Source organism: Microcaecilia unicolor, chromosome 2, assembly GCF_901765095.1.
Source record: "Microcaecilia unicolor chromosome 2, aMicUni1.1, whole genome shotgun sequence".
NCBI classification, from domain to species: domain Eukaryota; kingdom Metazoa; phylum Chordata; class Amphibia; order Gymnophiona; family Siphonopidae; genus Microcaecilia; species Microcaecilia unicolor.
In genome coordinates this window covers 391,618,985-391,637,979 of record NC_044032.1, presented here as the reverse complement: position 1 = coordinate 391,637,979, position 18,995 = coordinate 391,618,985, and the positions used below count along the sequence as shown (strand labels likewise).

General features: G+C 47.3%; 1 protein-coding gene across 1 annotated transcript in view; it reads left to right on the top strand.

The window, feature by feature from the left end:
• Positions 1–18,995, top strand: part of CFAP299 (cilia and flagella associated protein 299) — an 816,705-nt gene that overhangs the window by 686,590 nt on the left and 111,120 nt on the right. Inside the window, exon 4 of the mRNA XM_030190588.1 lies at positions 5,233–5,375. Coding sequence (XP_030046448.1) covers positions 5,233–5,375 — 143 coding nt within the window. The remainder of the gene's footprint in view (positions 1–5,232; positions 5,376–18,995) is intronic.

The following is an 18,995-nucleotide window of genomic DNA, read 5'->3' as shown; positions in this document are numbered from 1 at the left end:
ATATTTTTAGTCTATTCTCCATACTGTTAAACTGGGGATTATTTAAACACATTTACTATCCTTTCTTTATATTTTCTCCCCATTGGTCTTTTCTTAAATCGTTTCTGTGCTAGTGTAGGGGGCATAGTCAAAACCTATCCAATTCTGTTAGAAACAGATAACATCTGTTTTAAAGATAAGGAGGAAGCATCCCTTTGACCACTGCTGTCCCCCAGATGTTTCTGTCACACCCACTGTAACGTGATCGATATTTTGCAAATGACACCAAGCTCTGTGCTGTTTCTTAATGTCTTTCTGTAATGCATTTTAAGTCTGTCCTGAATGAAGCTGTACTGCTGGCTCTAGTGGTAGCACCTCTGATATGGCCCATTTGGAAAGAGCTTCCTGGATAATCTGGTAGTTCATTACCAAACACTTGCTTTGCTCATTTTCTGGGTCTTTAATTTTGCCATGCTTTAAAACATTTCTGTTAAAAGCTCATTTTCACCAGATGATTTTATGTCACCTTTTGTTTTTCCCATGTCATTTTGTTTCAAGGCAATCTTTGTATTTTAGATTTTGGTTTAAATCCACTACATGAGGTCAGCCCCACAGGAGTATAAAAAAATGGTAAAACAGACAAAGATTCTGTACGAAAGAGCTGGAAACTGTTACTCATCTCGTTGCTACTACAACTTTCTGATAGGAGAAAAAATTACATGCAGAAAGACACAATAAGATGCACATTATAGCATAACTATCAGAAAAGCATTGGGATCAGGACTCTAAGGAGGAAACTGTATAAGCTTTATACATGCGTAAAACCCTATAAAATGACCCCCTTATCACCAAAAAAAAAATGACCACTAGCAAGGAAACTGAAACCAAAACCTCTCCTATCTTAATTATGAAAGTACAGCTATTTTAAAAAAGTGATTTTCAACCTTTTCTTTATAAAAAGGAATTCTGTTATAGTATATTACACAATTCTGCAGAACCAAATCCTTTCTCTCTCCTCCTCTTGTATATATATAAAATTTCACCGAACCTTGGGGGTCACATGTAATTCTTGTTTAAACAACACTGTCTTAAGGGGGGGGGGGGGGGGGTTACTAAGCCATGGTAAGATACAGCAGTTTTTCACAGCTTAGTTTACCACAAAGTCACCAACTTCTGGTAACCCCATACTGCATGTTAGTGGCTCCTATGGTAAATAAATAATGCAGCTTGCAATCAACATCACCAGTGGCTGGAGCTTTTAAAATATGATAGTCATCTCCCATCCCCCTCTCCAAAAGAACTCCTCCCCTGAAAAGTCACACCCTGAAGAGACCCCTCCCAAAGACCCAACCATCCATAGGCCTTCCTCTATAAATCCTTAGTGGTGTAGGAGGCCCAAGGACAGAAATGATCCAAAATCACTCCTGCTGTTACTGGTGCTGAGTTCAAAACCGTACCAGCAACCCTTAGCGGTAGTCTTATTATAATACCACTAGAGGTCAAGCTGCCATATAAGGGCAATTGTATTTTAACCGCACTGGCCCATTTAAGATGGCGATCATATTTTAACCACACCAGCCCCTTCAAGATGGACATCTGGAGGGTGGAGCCTGGCCAGTGATCCGTGCTGACATATAGGGTAAGTGCTCCTCTGCTTCAAGCCATTATCAAGCAAGAAAATCATTTCTTTTCCTGATTCGGCTTGCAGCAATCTTTTGTACTCTTCCTCTAACCACCCTGATGGCTTCAAACAAGGATCATAAGCAAGATACGCTTAATTCTCCTTCCCCAAGTGGGAAAAGGCCTAAGCTGGAGCCCAGCACACTGGAAAAGACGGCGCTGAAAAACTCAGAATCACAACTCAACCTCCTTATTGCTGAAATGTGGTCATTTAAAAACATTATGACTGAGCAAGTCAAAGCTACCAAGGTGGTCCGAAGCAAAACTGAGCTCTAAACTCTCAATTTACCAAAGTAAGATCTTGTTTAGACTCACTGGAACTTGAATCCCACACTTTTGCTAATAAACTCACATATACTGAAAAACACAATTGAGACATTCACATGCACCAAAGGGACCTTGAAGATCTCTCTAATCGCCACTGCAGATCTAATATAAGAATTTTGGGCTTGCCCAAATCATCAGAAGGTCCAGATACTGTTGCCTTCTTAACAGATTTCTTCCCCAAACTGCTCAATTTACAACTCTCTCAACCACTAGAAATTGAAAGGGCACACAGAGTCCCTTCAAGACCTATTCAAGCTGTCCGAGGCTAATAGTGGCAAAGATCCTTTGGTATCAGCATGCATTATTTATTTTGACCACTGCGAAGTTGCTACCACACCTTCTTTATCAGGGTAAGAGTGTGCTTATTGTCTCTGATCTGACAAAATCTACTGTCCTGAGACATAAGGAATTCCTCCTGCTCTCAATCCCTGAAAGATATAGGTGTTAAATTTGGGCTATTATACCCAGCCAAAATGAAGATAACGTATAACAACCATGCTCATACGTATACAGAGCCATCAGAACATAAACTCTTTCTGGATTCTCTTAAAATGCAATTACTCCAATCTTTAATATTCGCTACTTTTTTGTGAGCCTTCATCTTCCCTTTAAAAGAGCCACCGTATTAAGTTCCTGGCTCTACAAAAAACAATCACATGTCTCTTGCATTGCTGCACTTCATTGGAATTGTTATTCATTTTGCACCCTCAGGAACTCTTTTCTATTAAGTATTCATACTCCTGCCTGTTGTCAGAGTGAACACCCCCAGTGTGCTAACTTGGACTCTAGACCAATCTCACTCATGATTTATTTGCCTTTGTTGATGTTGTTATTAGCAATCTTGCTAGTTGCATTGGATTGCCTTTATATATTTATTAACATTTATTTTTCTTCTAGTATATGGACACCAGTATAAATCAACATTGCCCTTTCTCATGTCTGCTTCACATATTGCAACTTTTAATGTTAATAGGTTGAGCCACTCGATTAAGAGAGAGAAAATCTCTAACTATTTAAAAACATTACATCCTGATACAATTTTCCTACAGGAGACACATTTACTATCTAAGGAATGTAATAAACTTTTTTTTCTAGGATTTTCTACAGCTTTTCACTCCCCAGCTGTTAAAAAAAGAAGTGTTTCTACAGTATTTCATGCATCTTTGAATGCTACAATTACTAAAAATATATCTGACTCAGGTGGTAGATGGTCTTTAAGTATTTAATATGTGCTACTATTCAATCTATTGATTATACATTTGTCAAAATCTGTACTTCTGTTACTGACTCCCCTGAATGTATTAGATCTCTTTATTTAACCATCCTTCAACATTAGTCTGGCTCCCTAATAATTGCTGGACATTTTAATCAACCTCGTGATATTTTTCTAGGTATGGCCTCCTCTTGCAGGCCCTCCAAATCAAAAACACTGTAAGAGCTTCAGGATCTCATCAAATGCAGATTTAGTTGCTTCCTGGTGCATCCTACACCCCACAACTTAAGATTTTGCTCAGGTTTGAGCTCTGCACAGTACTTATGCCAGATTAGACATAAGAACATAAGAGTAGCCATACTGGGTCAGACCAGTGGTCCATCTAGCCCGTTATCCTGTTTTCCAAACAGTGGCTAAGCCAGGTCACAAGTACCTGGCAGAAACCCAAATCATGGCAACATTCCATTCTAGAAATCCCAGGGCAAGCAGTTGCTTCCCATGTCTGTCTCAATAGCAGACTATGGACTTTTCCTCCGGGAATTTGTCCAAACCTTTTTTAAACCCAGATATGCTAACCGCTGTTACCACATCCTCTGGCAAAGAGTTCCAGAGCTTAACTATTCATTGAGTGAAAAAATATTTCCTCCTATTTGTTTTAAAAGTATTTCCATATAACTCCCTTGAGTGACCCCCCCCCCCCCCCCACCCCTAGTCCTTGTACTTTTGGAACAAGTAAAAAATCGATTTACTTCTACTCGTTCTATACCACTCAGGATTTTATAGACTTCAGTCATATCTCCCCTCACCTATCTCTTTTCCATGCTGAAGAGCCCTAACCTCTTTAGCTTTTCCTCATACAAGAGGCGTTCCATCCCCTTTATCATTCGGTCGCTCTTTGAACCTTTTCTAATTCTGCTATATCTTTTTTTGAGATATGGCGACGAGAACTGAATGCAATACTCAAGGTGTGGATGCACCATGGAGTGATACAGAGGTATTATAGTATTTTTGGTCTTATTCACCATCCCTTTCCTAATAATTCCTAGCATCCTGTTTGCTTGTTTTGGCCACCGCCACACACTGAGCAGAAGATTTCAGGGTAATATTTACAACGACACCTGGATATTTTTCTTGAGTGCTGACCCCCAAGGTGGATCCTAGCATCAGGTAACTATGATTCGGATTATTCTTTCCAATGTGCATCACCTTACATTTGTCTACATTATTTTTTTTGTTACATTTGTACCCCGCGCTTTCCCACTCATGGCAGGCTCAATGCGGCTTACATGGGGCAATGGAGGGTTAAGTGACTTGCCCAGAGTCACAAGGAGCTGCCTGTGCCTGGAAATCGAACTCAGTTCCTCAGTTCCCCAGGACCAAAGTCCACCACCCTAACCACTATGCCACTCCTCCACTTTCCCTTCCCTACCCACCGAAGCTAGGTCTAGCATCTTCCCTTCAACTCCCTTTTCTCCCTATTGTCCAGCATCTTGTATCCCTTGCCCGTATCCAGTTCCTCAGCCAGTATGTTCTCCCCCCCCTTCTCTCTGTGTCCGCTGTCCTCCATGCCTCTTGCAGTGTTCCAAAGGCGATGTGTGCCGGTTTGGGGTCTTCCTGTACAGGTCTGCAGTAAGATGCGCTGCCACATCCTGGCCTCTCCCTGACAGGAAGTGCATCACTGGAGCTCTTTGAAAGGAAGGTTTGCTCTTTCAAATAGGCACTGCACTCTTTTGGGAGCTCCAGTGATGCATTTTCTTTTGGGGAAAGGATGGGATGTGGCAATGAGCTTGAATGCGGGGCTGTACAGGAAGGCCCCATGCCACAGCACATCTTTGAAGCAGTGAAAGAGGAGGCAGGGTAGGAAGTACTTTATATAATGTCAGGTTTGAAGTCAATCTCCATTATGCATTTAGTTAGTGATTACTGGTCCTGACTACTGTAGAAGGTAATAGAATAGGAATTGATGGTAAAGATAATCCCAATTGTTATGCCTCTGTATTTTCATATTTTTAATGATTTTTTTTTTTTTTTAGTCAATACTCTTCATTCGAGACCGAAATTCCCGTGGTCAGGAGTTGTCAGGCTATATCGACTATGCCCACAGACTGAAGTCAGAGGATTTTGAAATCTACTTTAGCGGGAAAAAAAAGCTTCTTCCAAGACCGACTGATCTCAGGTTTCTGGTTTGTTTTATTTTGTTCAGGTTGAGGAGTAAACAAAGTTCCTACATATCAAAATGGATTTTGTACAACTTCAGTTGAGAAATGCATATTGAACATTTTCTGAAACTTTCCAAAAGATTTACTACTTTTTATTATTAGTGGGTTACTGCTGTGGCTATAAGAACTTAGTTATCTATTAACACCTATAACAGAATTAGACTGCAGCAATGTATTTTACAGGTTGTAGGTCACACTAATGTGAAGCTCCATTTTGTATAGGACATCTAGGTAGGAATCGGGACGTCTAGATTGGGACTTTCCAAATTTTCCAGTTATTATACAAAACGTTCTGCTGAACACGTAGCCTTTATGTATAAGGATGCCAACAAATACACATGCATTTGCTAGTATGCCCAGTGGCAACAGTCATTCCACAAAAAGATACATTCAAAAAATGAGTGGCATCAATCAGGGTTTTATACGTGTAAGCACTGGTAACTACAAGTCCAAACAGCAATGTTACTTATATGTATAAGTGCCTCCTTTATCTATTGACCTTCTTTGTAACTATTTTAGACTAATATATTGTACACCGTTCTGATAGCTTCACTTATGGGCAGTATATCAAATATTTAATTAACCTGGAATCTGGCAATTGAGGAGCTGAGTGAAATGACTCATTTTTTGTATTTAGTGCTTTTAAAGTGATGTTAGATAACAGTAATGGAGACCCAAGGTCCAAAAGAGCAGGTAGCTTACACACCTGTCTTGAAGCGGATTAAAATGTCGGAAAAAAAATAACGTGTATCCCCACTGCATTTGCAAAGTTTCTTGGGCTGCCAAAACCCCAACCAGAACATACCACCTTTAAACCTTTGTCTCATGGCATCTATATGTGTAAATGGTGGCCCTGTAAAATTGGCATTTACAGATGTATACAATTTGAATATTAATGTTACTATGAATATAAATGTTACTATGTACATCTGTAGTTGTCATTCAACCCTTCTAAAATGACCTCCAGTCATGTATGGGTAAATTAAATTATCTATTTGAACTGAATTGATTATCCAGAAGAATATATTTCCCAGTTTATAATCTATTTCTAATGTGATATAAATGATGTACACTGTTGATTATAATTTTCAACATTTTTATATAGAGACTTTCTGCTATGCATTTTCCTAATAGAAATGATAGAAAAAAATCCTTTGGAACGAACATCCAATCCTCCTCTAGTCTTCTCAGGAGAAACATATCAGATAAATTTCCTGAAATCAACAGTATAGAATCCTTTAAAGGGTGCCAGAGATCAGTTAGCCAATCAAATTATTCTAGACCAGATGGAAAATCAAGTAGCTGTATACTAAATCAGAAAGCATAGAGAAGCAGGTTCTTACCTCCTGTGTTGGGAAACTATCTGAATGTGGAATTCAGTCATCTCTCATGGGATAATTCTCAGAACCACCTATCTCATAGGAAAGTTCTTGTCTTGACAGATAAGCTGAGCCATGCACATCAACTGCACAGGCGGTCCCTGAACTCAGAAGTGGCAAGTATGATTTTCAAAGAGTGGGTCACATACCTGATAGATTTCATTTCATGTCCTCAAAACAGGAAAGCCCCTCAGTTCTGTTTAGGAAAGGGACTCAGGGCAGGCTGGCCTTGGATGCATTCCTTCTAGATTGGGGAAGAGTCTTCTGTGTATGTATCTTCTGATTGCACTCTTAGGGGTCTTTTACGAAGCTGCAGCAAAAGAGGGCCTGTGCTGGCATTGGCGCTTGTTTTGAATGCACGCTCCGAGGTCCCCTTTTACTAAGCGAGTAAAAGGCAGGTCTTTCTTTTTTTTAAAGAAATGGCCATTCAGCAAGTGAAGCACTTGCTGTGCGCCCATTTCAGGGGGAAGCACTTACCGCCACCCATTGAGGTGGTGGTAAGGACTCACGCGCTAACCTGGCGGTAACCAGGCAGCCCGCGGCACTACCCGATTACCGCCGGGTACACACCGGTGCTACAAAAATATTTTTGTAGCACCGGATATGGCGTGTGCTGGGAGTGGGTAGCCCATCGGTACTTCCATTTTAGCGAGCGGTAAGCCCACATTGGGCTTGCTGTTGCTTTGTAAAAGACCCCCTTAGTTAAGGCTCTCCTGTGACTCAAGTAGAACTATTCAACTGTAATTTTCATAGTACCTGTGAGGGATTCTATAGGATGCTACCACTTCCCTTTAAGAACACTCCCTTACAGTGTCAGGGTCACCTTAAAACCCCTAGTCCTGCCCAAGGGGGAAGTGACACAGGAGGGTTGGAGCCAGGAGGGCATAACCCAGAAAGTATAAAAGACCGGGCCAGAGCTAGGTTAAAAAGGCCCAGAGGGAAGCAGCAATGCCTGCTGCAGATGCCTCCACCCCGAAGCTGAGAAACGGTAACTATGTTCAGGTAGGCCAAGTTCAATTTGTAACCTTGAAGAGTTTGTATTGTGACCTGGCTGGCTGCAGGCCAGCCTTCTATACCTGCCGAGACTGTGCTGGTAACTCTGGACGCAAGGACCAGGCCGAAGACCAGTAAAAAGTGCTGCTGGGCTGAGAGACATTCACATATACTGTGGCCCTGCAGGAACAGGCCACCCATGGATTTGTGTTTATAGAAATAGCTTTGAGTATTACTTCCTCCCATCCTGTGAAGTGAACAGGAGCTCTTACCTGACACCTTCAACAAATATTATTTGTTTTCAGTTTAGCTTGCTGAGTGTGTGTGGCTTGTCTTACATGACTCCATGGCCCTGTTAACACAACACGCTTTTGGTAAAGGCAAATTTGATTTTTCTCTACTTCAGAAGTTATTCATAGGGAGACCAATCAAACTAGGGAGTTTTCCGTTGTTAATTATGCAGGTGCATGGTACACTGTTGCATCCCAACATCGGGTCTTCCTTCCTCAAAACCTGAATGTTGAGAGGGTAACTATAACTGGTCTGCATCTGCGTGATAAGATATCACAGATCCTTCTGTCTTCTGTGAGAAACTGCATTAGGTGATCTTATAATTTGAAGTAGAAGAGGTTTGCTGTGTGGAGTGATGGAAAGACCCTCGATCCCTTTTTCTTTCTCACAGAAAAATTGCTTGAATGACTTTTTGCTTGTCATGCTTAAAAGTCTATTAGGATTCACTTTAGTGCAGGTCCGCTGGGGGGGGGGGGGGGGGGGGGGCGGGGAGACAGGACAAGATTCCCCGGGCCAGGCCTCAAAGGGAGGCCTGGCTGGGCCTGGGCCCCTCCACTTTGGGCTTACGCTCGCCCAACTGTAGCACTTTGAATGGCTGGCAGGAATGCCCAAGCCCCGCCAGCCAAATAACTCTGAAGCCTGAACATCCCCTGGAATAAGGAAGTCGGCAGCATGCTTTCTAGATGCCAACGCCGGCACTCCGTATGCATGAACTGAGTATTTGTGAGGAATGCCGGTGTCCTTGGTTAGAAAGCATGCTGCTGACTTCTTCACACAAGGGGAGGTTTGGGCTTCAGAGCTATTTGGCTGGCGGGGCTTGGGCATCCCCGCCAGCAAAGGTAACATTTTTAATAGGGTGGGGGATGGAGTTGGGGAGACAGCAGAAAGGAGTGAGTTGCCCCAGAGTCCCCCCCATGGGCTGCTGGCTGCACCCCTGTGTTTCCTGACCTCACACCTGCAGTACTATAAGTGAGAACAAAGCAATAGCAACTGGAAGATACCTACCAGCTTATTTTCGAAAGAGAAAAATGCCTATAGTGCGACCTAAATCGGGAGATAGACGTTTGTCTCGCAAAGGTGCCCAAATCAGTATAATCGAAAGCCGATTTTGGGCGTTTCCAACTGCACTCCATCGCGGAAACGAATAAAGTTGACGGGGGCGTGTCGGAGGCGTGGTGGAGGCGGAACTGGGGCGTGGTTATCAGCCGAGGAGAGATGGGCATCTTTAGCTGATAATCGGGAAAAAAAAAAGGCGTTTTTACCGTGATTTTGGGTCACTTTTTTTGGACCCTTTTTTTTCACGAACAAGTCCCAAAAAAGTGCCCCAACTGCCCAGATGACCACTGGAGGGAATCGGGGATGACCTCCCCAGACTCCCCCAGTGGTCACTAACCCCCTCCCACCAAAAAAAAACCCACTTTAAAAACTTTTTTCCCAGCCTGTATGCCAGCCTCAAATGCCGTACCCACCTCCATGACAGCAGAATGTGTTCGATCCTGTCACAGCCTTTCCCTGGGTCAGATTTGGCTCTCGGGTGCAGTACAGGGTCACATCAGCATTGCATTGTGGTGGGTGTAGGGTATTGGGCTCCGTGATTTCATTAGCTGGTGTTACAATCTCTCAATGTTGGTAGTTGGTAGGCTCTTCTCCCATGGTGCTTTTCCCCCTGCCTACTAGGTCAGATTGTGTTTCCTGTTGTAGTCCATGCGGTAGTGGCCATTTTTGTAAGCCAGTTTTAGTTCCCTTTCCTGTGTTAGCCACGTTAGACAACTTAGTTCTTCCCTTGAATGTGGCTGAATGAGGGCATTGTACAGCATTCTGCCAGTTCTGACCTACTGCTCATCTCAGTACCAGGGAGACTCGTTGCCAGTGGGGCACAACCTCTGATCTGCAGTTAACTGTGAGTAAAGGCGGTTATTCCAATAAAGGACGTTTTCGTAGAGATTAGTCTTCAGGTGTCAACTGGTGTGCCAAGGTTATATAGCAGCAACCAGTCCTAGAGGCCTGCGTGTATGCAGGTCCCTGGAGCACTTTTAGTGGGTACCGCAGTGCACTTCAGCCAGGTGGCCCCAGGCCAATCCCCCCCACCCACCCACCTGTAACACTTGTGCTGGTAAATGGGAGGCCTCCAAAACCCACTGTACCCACATGGAGGTGCCCCCTTCACCCCTAAGAGCTATGGTAGCGTTGTACATTTGTGGGTTTTGGGGGAGGGGGGTTGGGTGTCCTGGCATATCAGGGGGGCGAGTGTACTACGAATCGTGGCCCCTCCCACGACCAAATGGCTCGTATTAGGACGTTTTTGAGCTGGGCGTTTTTAGTTTCCATTATCGCTAAAAAAAACAAACGCCCAGCTCAAAAACGTCCATTTTTTCGAAAATACGGTTCGGCCCGCCCCTTCACTGACCCGTTCTCGGAGATAAACACCCATAGAGATAGGTGTTTCCGTTCGATTATGCCCCTCCTAGTATCCAGAAAATTCTGACGCTCTAATTGATCACAGAAAACATACCTCTTACCCTCAAATTTAACAAAACGCTTACAAGGAAACTGCAGGAAAAATGTTGTCCCTAGGGCCATTACTTCAGGCCACATGGCCAAAAAGGCCTTTCATCTAGCCTGAGTAGTCCTGGGCAAATATGGAAAAAACATTACATTAGAATCCATAAATTCTTATCTCTAAAGTGAAAATACAGTCCTAGAAACCAGTCCCTATCAGGCTTAAGGGTAAAGGTCAGTATCTGGGTTGTCTTTGATGACCACAGTAGTTTGGACCCTTCCAGAACCTGGTCACATCCAAACTGTCAGACTCCAGTCTTCCCCCATTTGTAAAGTGTACACAAATATGGTTCTAGTCAGAGAGGCAAAGAGACTCTAGGTATTTCTAAGTTCTCAATAAGATATTCCTTTTTTCTATTTTTAAATTTTTTTTATTATTTTTAGAAATGTAACAAAGAAGAAAACAGTACAGCAGAATATTGATACAGAGTATAAAACTTTGTAAATCAGGGTCAAGATTTTATTGGAGACAGGAAGCCAATGCACCTCTTGCAGAAGGGGGGGGGGGGTAACATGATTGAATTTCCTTGAATTAGTAAACAGTTTTATGACAGTGTGTAAATATAACCATAGAAATTGAATCAGACAGACTATGGTCCTTATTTTAGAAGCTCTATTTGTGTTTTAGACATCTGAAAACCAGCACTTAGACATTCATTTCCTAATTTTATAAGGCCAGGATATGGGTATGTACAACTGTGGTTACAATCAAAATGGTTTACATATTATATACAGGTACTTATTTTGTACCTGGGGCAATGGAGGGTTAAGTGACTTGCCCAGAGTCACAAGAAGCTGCAGTGGGAACTGAACCCAGTTCCCCAGGCTCTCAGACCACTGCACTAACTAGGCTACTTCTCATTGCAAGAGGGATACTGGGTCAAAATATCCTCGTCAAAATAGCCCCGACAAAAAAAAAAAAAAAAAACTAAACTAACAAAAACGCCCCTGACATATTAGCTCCTGACAAAATAGCCCACTTACCTATTTCTAATCTGTCCTTTCTACCACACTTCCTTATTTTACATGAGGATGTGTGCGTGAGAGGCTACAATGCATGTAAGTGTACACAGCAAACAGCGCCACCCCTCCCCACACGGTCCTGGTGCATTGGGCTCTTCTTGCCTTCATCGGTTTCTTGCCATGGGTCAGTACTTAGCACCTTCTGCCGATGCTTCCCGTCTCCCACCTGGACTTTTGGGCAGGGGCGTAGCTTCGCTCCAGGGACAGTGACATAAGAGACGGGAGGAGCCTGCAGAGCCAGCAGCCAATGCTTTGAGGCTGCCTGCGGTGCCGCGTTTTTTAAAAAACATTTTTTCTCATCGCGTTAGCGTTGGCTGAGCGCTTCTTCTTTTTGTAGTGCCGGCCCTGCTGCTCATCAGGAAAAGCAGCAGTGGCCGGCAATGGGAGCTGGGGCTGGTGGGCCTGAATCGGGAGAGGGAAAACGGATGGCAGGATGGGGAGAAAGAGGGAAAATGGAAGGATGGGGAGAGAAAGAGGGAAAACAGATGGGAGGATGGCAGAGAAAGAGGGAAAACGGAAGGATGGGGAGAGAAAGAGGGAAAACAGATGGGAGGATGGCAGAGAAAGAGGGAAAATGGAAGGATGGGGAGAAAAAGAGGGAAAACAGATGGGAGGATGGCAGAGAAAGAGGGAAAACGGAAGGATGGGGAGAGAAAGAGGGAAAACAGATGGAAGGATGGCAGAGAAAGAGGGAAAACAGATGGAAGGATGGGGAGAGAAAGAGGGAAAACAGATGGAAGGATAGGGAGAGAAAGAGGGAAAACAGATGGAAGGATGGCAGAGAAAGAGGGAAAACAGATGGAAGGATGGGGAGAGAAAGAGGGAAAACAGATGGAAGGATGGCAGAGAAAGAGGGGAAACAGACAGAAGGATGGGGAGACAAAGAGGGAAAATGGAAGGATAGGGAGAGAAAGAGGGAAACAGATGGAAGGATGGGGAGAGAAAGAGGGAAAACAGATGGAAGGATGGCAGAGAAAGAGGGAAAACAGATGGAAGGATGGGGAGATAAAGAGGGAAAACAGATGGAAGGATGGCAGAGAAAGAGGGGAAACAGACAGAAGGATGGGGAGACAAAGAGGGAAAATGGAAGGATGGGGAGAGAAAGAGGGAAAACAGATGGAAGAATGGCAGAGAAAGAGGGAAAATGGAAGGATGGGGAGAGAAAGAGGGGAGATGGATGAAAGGATGCAGAGAAAAAGGGGAGAGACTGGAAGGATGTGGAGAGAGAAGGGACACTGAACAGAAAAGGGTAGAGAGATAGACACTGGTTAGAAGGAGGGAGAGAGACATTAGATGGAAGGATCAGGAGAGAGGGTAGATGGGTGGAAGGATGGGGAGAGAAAGAGGGAAGACGCTGGATGGAAGGGTAGGGAGAAAGAGGTCACGATGGAAGGATGCAGAAAGAAAGAGGGGAGACTATTGGAAGGATGGGGTGAGAGGGGAGACACTGGAAGGATGGGGAGAGAAAGAGGAGAGCTGCTGCATGGAAAGGGGGAGTAGTGAAAGATTGGAGAATAAGAGGAAGGGGCATGGGGAGAACAAGGGTGAGAAAAAGATGAAAAGCCATAAGTAGATGAAGGAAATTAAAGAATGGATAGTAAGAATGAATTAAATCTGGACACATAGAGAGGCAGAAAAATATTGAAGAAAGCAAAGAAAAAGGAGAGAAAAATGACAAATGGCCAGGAAACCCTGGCAGAAGAGTTAAGCGAAAACGAAGGAAAGCAGAATCTAGAGACTGGGAGCAACACAATGAAAAAAAGTAAATGGCCATACAACAAAGGTAAAGAAAATAATTTTATTTTTAATTTAGGATAAAGTAATATGGTGTTAATAAAGTTTCAGAGACCAATACTTCCTTCCTTAGGTCAGGAGAGGATACCGTAATAGCATTATACTGACCTGAGGCAGGAGGTTTTGGCCTCTGAAAGCTCACTGAAAAGGATGTTAGGCTATTAAATAAATTCTCCGAGGACAAGCAGGCTGCTTGTTCTCACTGATGGGTGACGTCCACGGCAGCCCCTCCAATCGGAAACTTCACTAGCAAAGTCCTTTGCTAGCCCTCGCGCGCCCGCGCATGCGCGGCCGTCTTCCCGCCCGAAACCGGCTCGAGCCGGCCAGTCTTCTTTTGTCCGCACTCGGTACGGTCGTGTTTTCGCCGTGTCGAGCCCCGGAAAGTCGACCTCGCGCGTCCAATTTGTTTTGAACGTGTTTTTTTTCCTTCGGGAAAGCTTTGTCCTAGTCGGGAAGTGCTCCGGAAACCCCCCGCCGGGTTTCGTGTAAATCCTCCCCGTACTTCCAGCTTTTTTGCCCCGGTAAGTTTTCTTTCGTCGTCGGGGTAGGCCTCTTTTCGGCCTCGGTCGAGATTTTTTCTCCCTCTAAATTTGGTGCTTCAAATTTCGCCATTTCGGCTTTTGATTTCGCCGGCGTGATTTTTCCGCCCATGACATCGAAGCCTTCCAGCGGCTTCAAGAAGTGCACCCAGTGCGCCCGGGTTATCTCGCTCACTGATCGACACTCGTCGTGTCTTCAGTGTCTGGGGGCCGAGCACCGCCCTCAGAACTGCAGTCTGTGTTCCCTGCTTCAAAGGCGGACTCAGGTAGCGAGACTAGCCCAGTGGAACGTGTTGTTCTCGGGCTCTTCGTCGGCATCGGCACCGGGATCTTCGAGTGCATCGACGTCGTCAGCGTCCAGACCATCTTCCTCGGCCGCCCCTGCATCGAGTGCATCGAGGCATCGGGCCTCTGCATCGGCGCCGAGACATCGGATAGCTGCATCGACGTCGGTGGTACCAGGACCTCGTCTGCTGATGTCGTCGGACGGTGGTGCATCGGGTGGAGTGCAGGTGAGGGCTGTCCATTCCCCTGCTGGTGGCGGTGAGCCCTCGGGTGGGTCTCCGCCTACCCTGAGGGCTCCTGCGGTACAGCCCCCCCGAGATCGACCTTCTTCAGTCTCGGCCCCGAGGAAGCGACGGATGGATTCGACGTCCTCCTCGTCGGTGCCGGGGAGCTCCGGTGACATGCTTCGGAAGAAATCGAAGAAGCATCGACACCGGTCTCCTCCCCGTGTCGGCACCGAGAGCTCTGGGTCGCCGAGGGATTCGGCACCCAGCAGGCATCGGCACCGAGAGGACCGCTCACCCTCTGTTCAGGAGGTGTCGATGCGCTCCGCTCTGGACAGCCCGGACCAGCCTCCACGCCCGGAACAGGTACTGACGTCGACGCCTGCATCGACCTCTCAGCCTTTCTCTGCAGCCGCTCTAAACGAGAGCCTCCGGGCCGTTCTCCCAGAGATTCTGGGAGAGCTGTTGCGCCCTACCCCTCCGGTACCGGCGGTGCTTGCGCCACCGGTACCGTCGAGCGTGGCGCCGGCTGGCCCATCGCCCAGGTTGAGGTCCCCGACGTCGGTACCGCGTGCGGTACCGACCGCGGCCACCTCCCAGGAAGGCTCCCCGACTACGTCGGCGGAGGGAGCTTCGCCGATGCGGGCGAGGGAGTCTACCTCTCGACGCCCCCATCGTGGACGGGGTTCCACGGAGTCGAGCAGGGCGAGGTTGCAGACACAGGTCCGTGAACTTGTGTCTGACACCGAGGGTGAGGCCTCGTGGGAGGAAGAGGAAGATCCCAGATATTTCTCTGACGAGGAGTCTGAGGGTCTTCCGTCTGATCCCACTCCCTCTCCTGAGAGACAGCTTTCTCCTCCCGAGAGTCTGTCTTTTGCCTCCTTTGTCCGGGAGATGTCTACGGCCATCCCCTTCCCGGTGGTTGTGGAGGACGAGCCCAGGGCTGAAATGTTTGAGCTCCTGGACTATCCTTCTCCACCTAAGGAAGCGTCCACTGTTCCCTTGCACCATGTCCTGAAGAAGACATTGCTTGCGAACTGGACCAAGCCATTAACTAATCCCCACATTCCCAAGAAGATCGAGTCCCAGTACCGGATCCATGGGGACCCAGAGCTGATGCGCACTCAGTTGCCTCATGACTCTGGAGTTGTGGATTTGGCCCTAAAGAAGGCTAAGAGTTCTAGGGAACATGCTTCGGCGCCCCCGGGCAAGGACGCTAGAACCTTAGACTCCTTTGGGAGGAAGGCCTACCATTCCTCTATGCTCGTGTCCAAGATCCAGTCTTACCAGCTCTACACGAGCATACACATGCGGAATAATGTGCGGCAGTTGGCGGGCTTGGTTGATGCTCTTCCCCCTGAGCAAGCCAAGCCTTTTCAGGAGGTGGTCAGGCAGCTGAAGGCGTGCAGAAAATTCCTGGCCAGAGGAGTTTATGACACTTTTGATGTTGCGTCCAGGGCCGCTGCTCAAGGTGTGGTGATGCGCAGGCTCTCATGGCTGCGTGCCGCCGACCTGGAGAATAGAATCCAGCAGCGGATTGCGGACTTGCCTTGCCGTGCGGATAACATTTTTGGCGAAAAAGTCGAGCAGGTGGTAGAGTCTCTCCACCAGCGGGACACCGCATTCGACAAGTTCGCCCGCCGGCAGCCTTCAGCTTCTACCTCTACAGGTAGACGATTTTTCGGGGGAAGGAAGACTGTTCCCTATACTTCTGGCAAGCGTAGGTACAATCCTCCTTCCCGACAGCCTGCGGCCCAGGCTAAGCCCCAGCGCGCTCGCTCTCGTCAGCAGCGTGCGAATCAGCAAGGCCCCGCGGCTCCCCAGCAAAAGCAAGGGGCGAGCTTTTGACTGGCTCCAGCAGAGCATAGCCGACATCCAAGTGTCAGTGCCGGGCGACCTGCCTGTCGGAGGGAGGTTGAAAGCTTTTCACCAAAGGTGGCCTCTCATAACCTCCGATCAGTGGGTTCTCCAAATAGTCCGGCAAGGATACACCCTCAATTTGGCCTCTCAACCTCCAAATTGTCCACCGGGAGCTCAGTCCTACAGCTTCCAGCACAAGCAGGTACTTGCAGAGGAACTCTCCGCCCTTCTCAGCGCCAATGCGGTCGAGCCCGTGCCATCCGGGCAAGAAGGGCTGGGGTTCTATTCCAGGTACTTCCTTGTGGAAAAGTAAACAGGGGGGATGCGTCCCATCCTAGACCTAAGGGCCCTGAACAAATATCTCGTAAAAGAAAAGTTCAGGATGCTTTCCCTGGGCACCCTTCTCCCCATGATTCAGCAAAACGATTGGCTATGCTCTCTGGACTTGAAGGATGCCTACACACACATCCCGATACTGCCAGCTCACAGACAGTATCTGCGATTTCAGCTGGGCGCACGCCACTTCCAGTACTGTGTGCTACCCTTTGGGCTCGCCTCTGCGCCCAGGGTGTTCACAAAGTGCCTAGCTGTGGTAGCAGCGGCGCTTCGCAGGCTGGGAGTACACGTGTTCCCATATCTCGACGATTGGCTGGTGAAGAACACATCCGAGGCAGGAGCCCTGCAGTCCATGCAGATGACTATTCGCCTCCTGGAGCTACTGGGGTTTGTGATAAATTACCCAAAGTCCCATCTTCTCCCAGTGCAGAAACTCGAATTCATCGGAGCCCTGCTGGATTCTCGGACGGCTCGCGCCTATCTCCCAGAGGCGAGGGCCAACAACTTGTTGTCCCTCGTCTCGCGGGTGCGAGCGTCCCAGCAGATCACAGCTCGGCAGATGTTGAGATTGCTGGGCCACATGGCTTCCACAGTTCATGTGACTCCCATGGCCCGCCTTCACATGAGATCTGCTCAATGGACCCTAGCCTCCCAGTGGTATCAGGCCGCCGGGGGTCTAGAGGACGTGATCCACCTGTCCACGAGTTTTCTCGAATCCCTGTATTGGTGGACGATTTGCTCCAATTTGACTCTGGGACGCCCCTTCCAAATTCCTCAGCCTCAAAAAGTGCTGACCACGGATGCGTCTCTCCTGGGATGGGGAGCTCATGTCGATGGGCTTCACACCCAAGGAAGGTGGTCCCTCCAAGAAAGCGATCTACAGATCAATCTTCTGGAGTTGCGAGCGATCTGGAACGCTCTGAAGGCTTTCAGAGATCGGCTGTCCCACCAAATTATCCAAATTCAGACAGACAATCAGGTTGCCATGTACTATGTCAACAAGCAGGGGGGCACCGGATCTCGCCCCCTGTGTCAGGAAGCCGTCAGCATGTGGCTCTGGGCTCGCCGTCAAGGCATGGTGCTCCAAGCCACATATCTGGCAGGCGTAAACAACAGTCTGGCCGACAGGTTGAGCAGGATTATGCAACCTCACGAGTGGTCGCTCAATTCCCGTGTGGTGCGACAGATCTTCCAGGCGTGGGGCACCCCCCTGGTGGATCTCTTCGCATCTCAAGTGAACCACAAGGTCCCTCAGTTCTGTTCCAGGCTTCAGGCCCACGGCAGACTGGCGTCGGATGCCTTCCTCCTGGATTGGGGGGAAGGTCTGCTGTATGCTTATCCTCCCATTCCTCTGGTGGGGAAGACTTTGTTGAAACTCAAGCAAGACCGAGGCACCATGATTCTGATTGCTCCCTTTTGGCCGCGTCAGATCTGGTTCCCTCTTCTTCTGGAGTTATCCTCCGAAGAACCGTGGAGATTGGAGTGTTTTCCGACCCTCATCACGCAGGACGAAGGGGCTCTTCTGCATCCCAACCTCCAGTCCCTGGCTCTCACGGCCTGGATGTTGAGGGCGTAGACTTTGCCTCTTTGGGTCTGCCAGAGGGTGTCTCCCGCATCTTGCTTGCTTCCAGGAAAGACTCCACTAAGAGAAGTTACTTCTTTCATTGGAGGAGGTTTGCCGTCTGGTGTGACAGCAAGGCCCTAGATCCTCGCTCTTGTCCTACACAGACCCTGCTTGAATACCTTCTCCACTTGTCTGAGTCTGGTCTTAAGACCAACTCCGTAAGGGTTCACCTTAGTGCAATCAGTGCATACCATTACCAAGTGGAAGGTAAGCCGATCTCAGGACAGCCTTTAGTTGTTCGCTTCATGAGAGGTTTGCTTTTGTCAAAGCCCCCTGTCAAGCCTCCTACAGTGTCATGGGATCTCAATGTCGTTCTCACCCAGCTGATGAAACCTCCTTTCGAGCCACTGAATTCCTGCCATCCGAAGTACTTGACCTGGAAGGTCATTTTCTTGGTGGCAGTTACCTCGGCTCGTAGAGTCAGTGAGCTTCAGGCCCTGGTAGCCCAGGCCCCTTACACCAAATTTCATCACAACAGAGTAGTCCTCCGCACTCACCCTAAGTTTCTGCCAAGGTTGTGTCGGAGTTCCATCTGAACCAGTCAATTGTCTTGCCAACATTCTTTCCCCGTCCTCATTCCTGCCCTGCTGAACGTCAGCTGCACACATTGGACTGCAAGAGAGCATTGGCCTTCTATCTGGAGCGGACACAGCCCCACAGACAGTCCGCC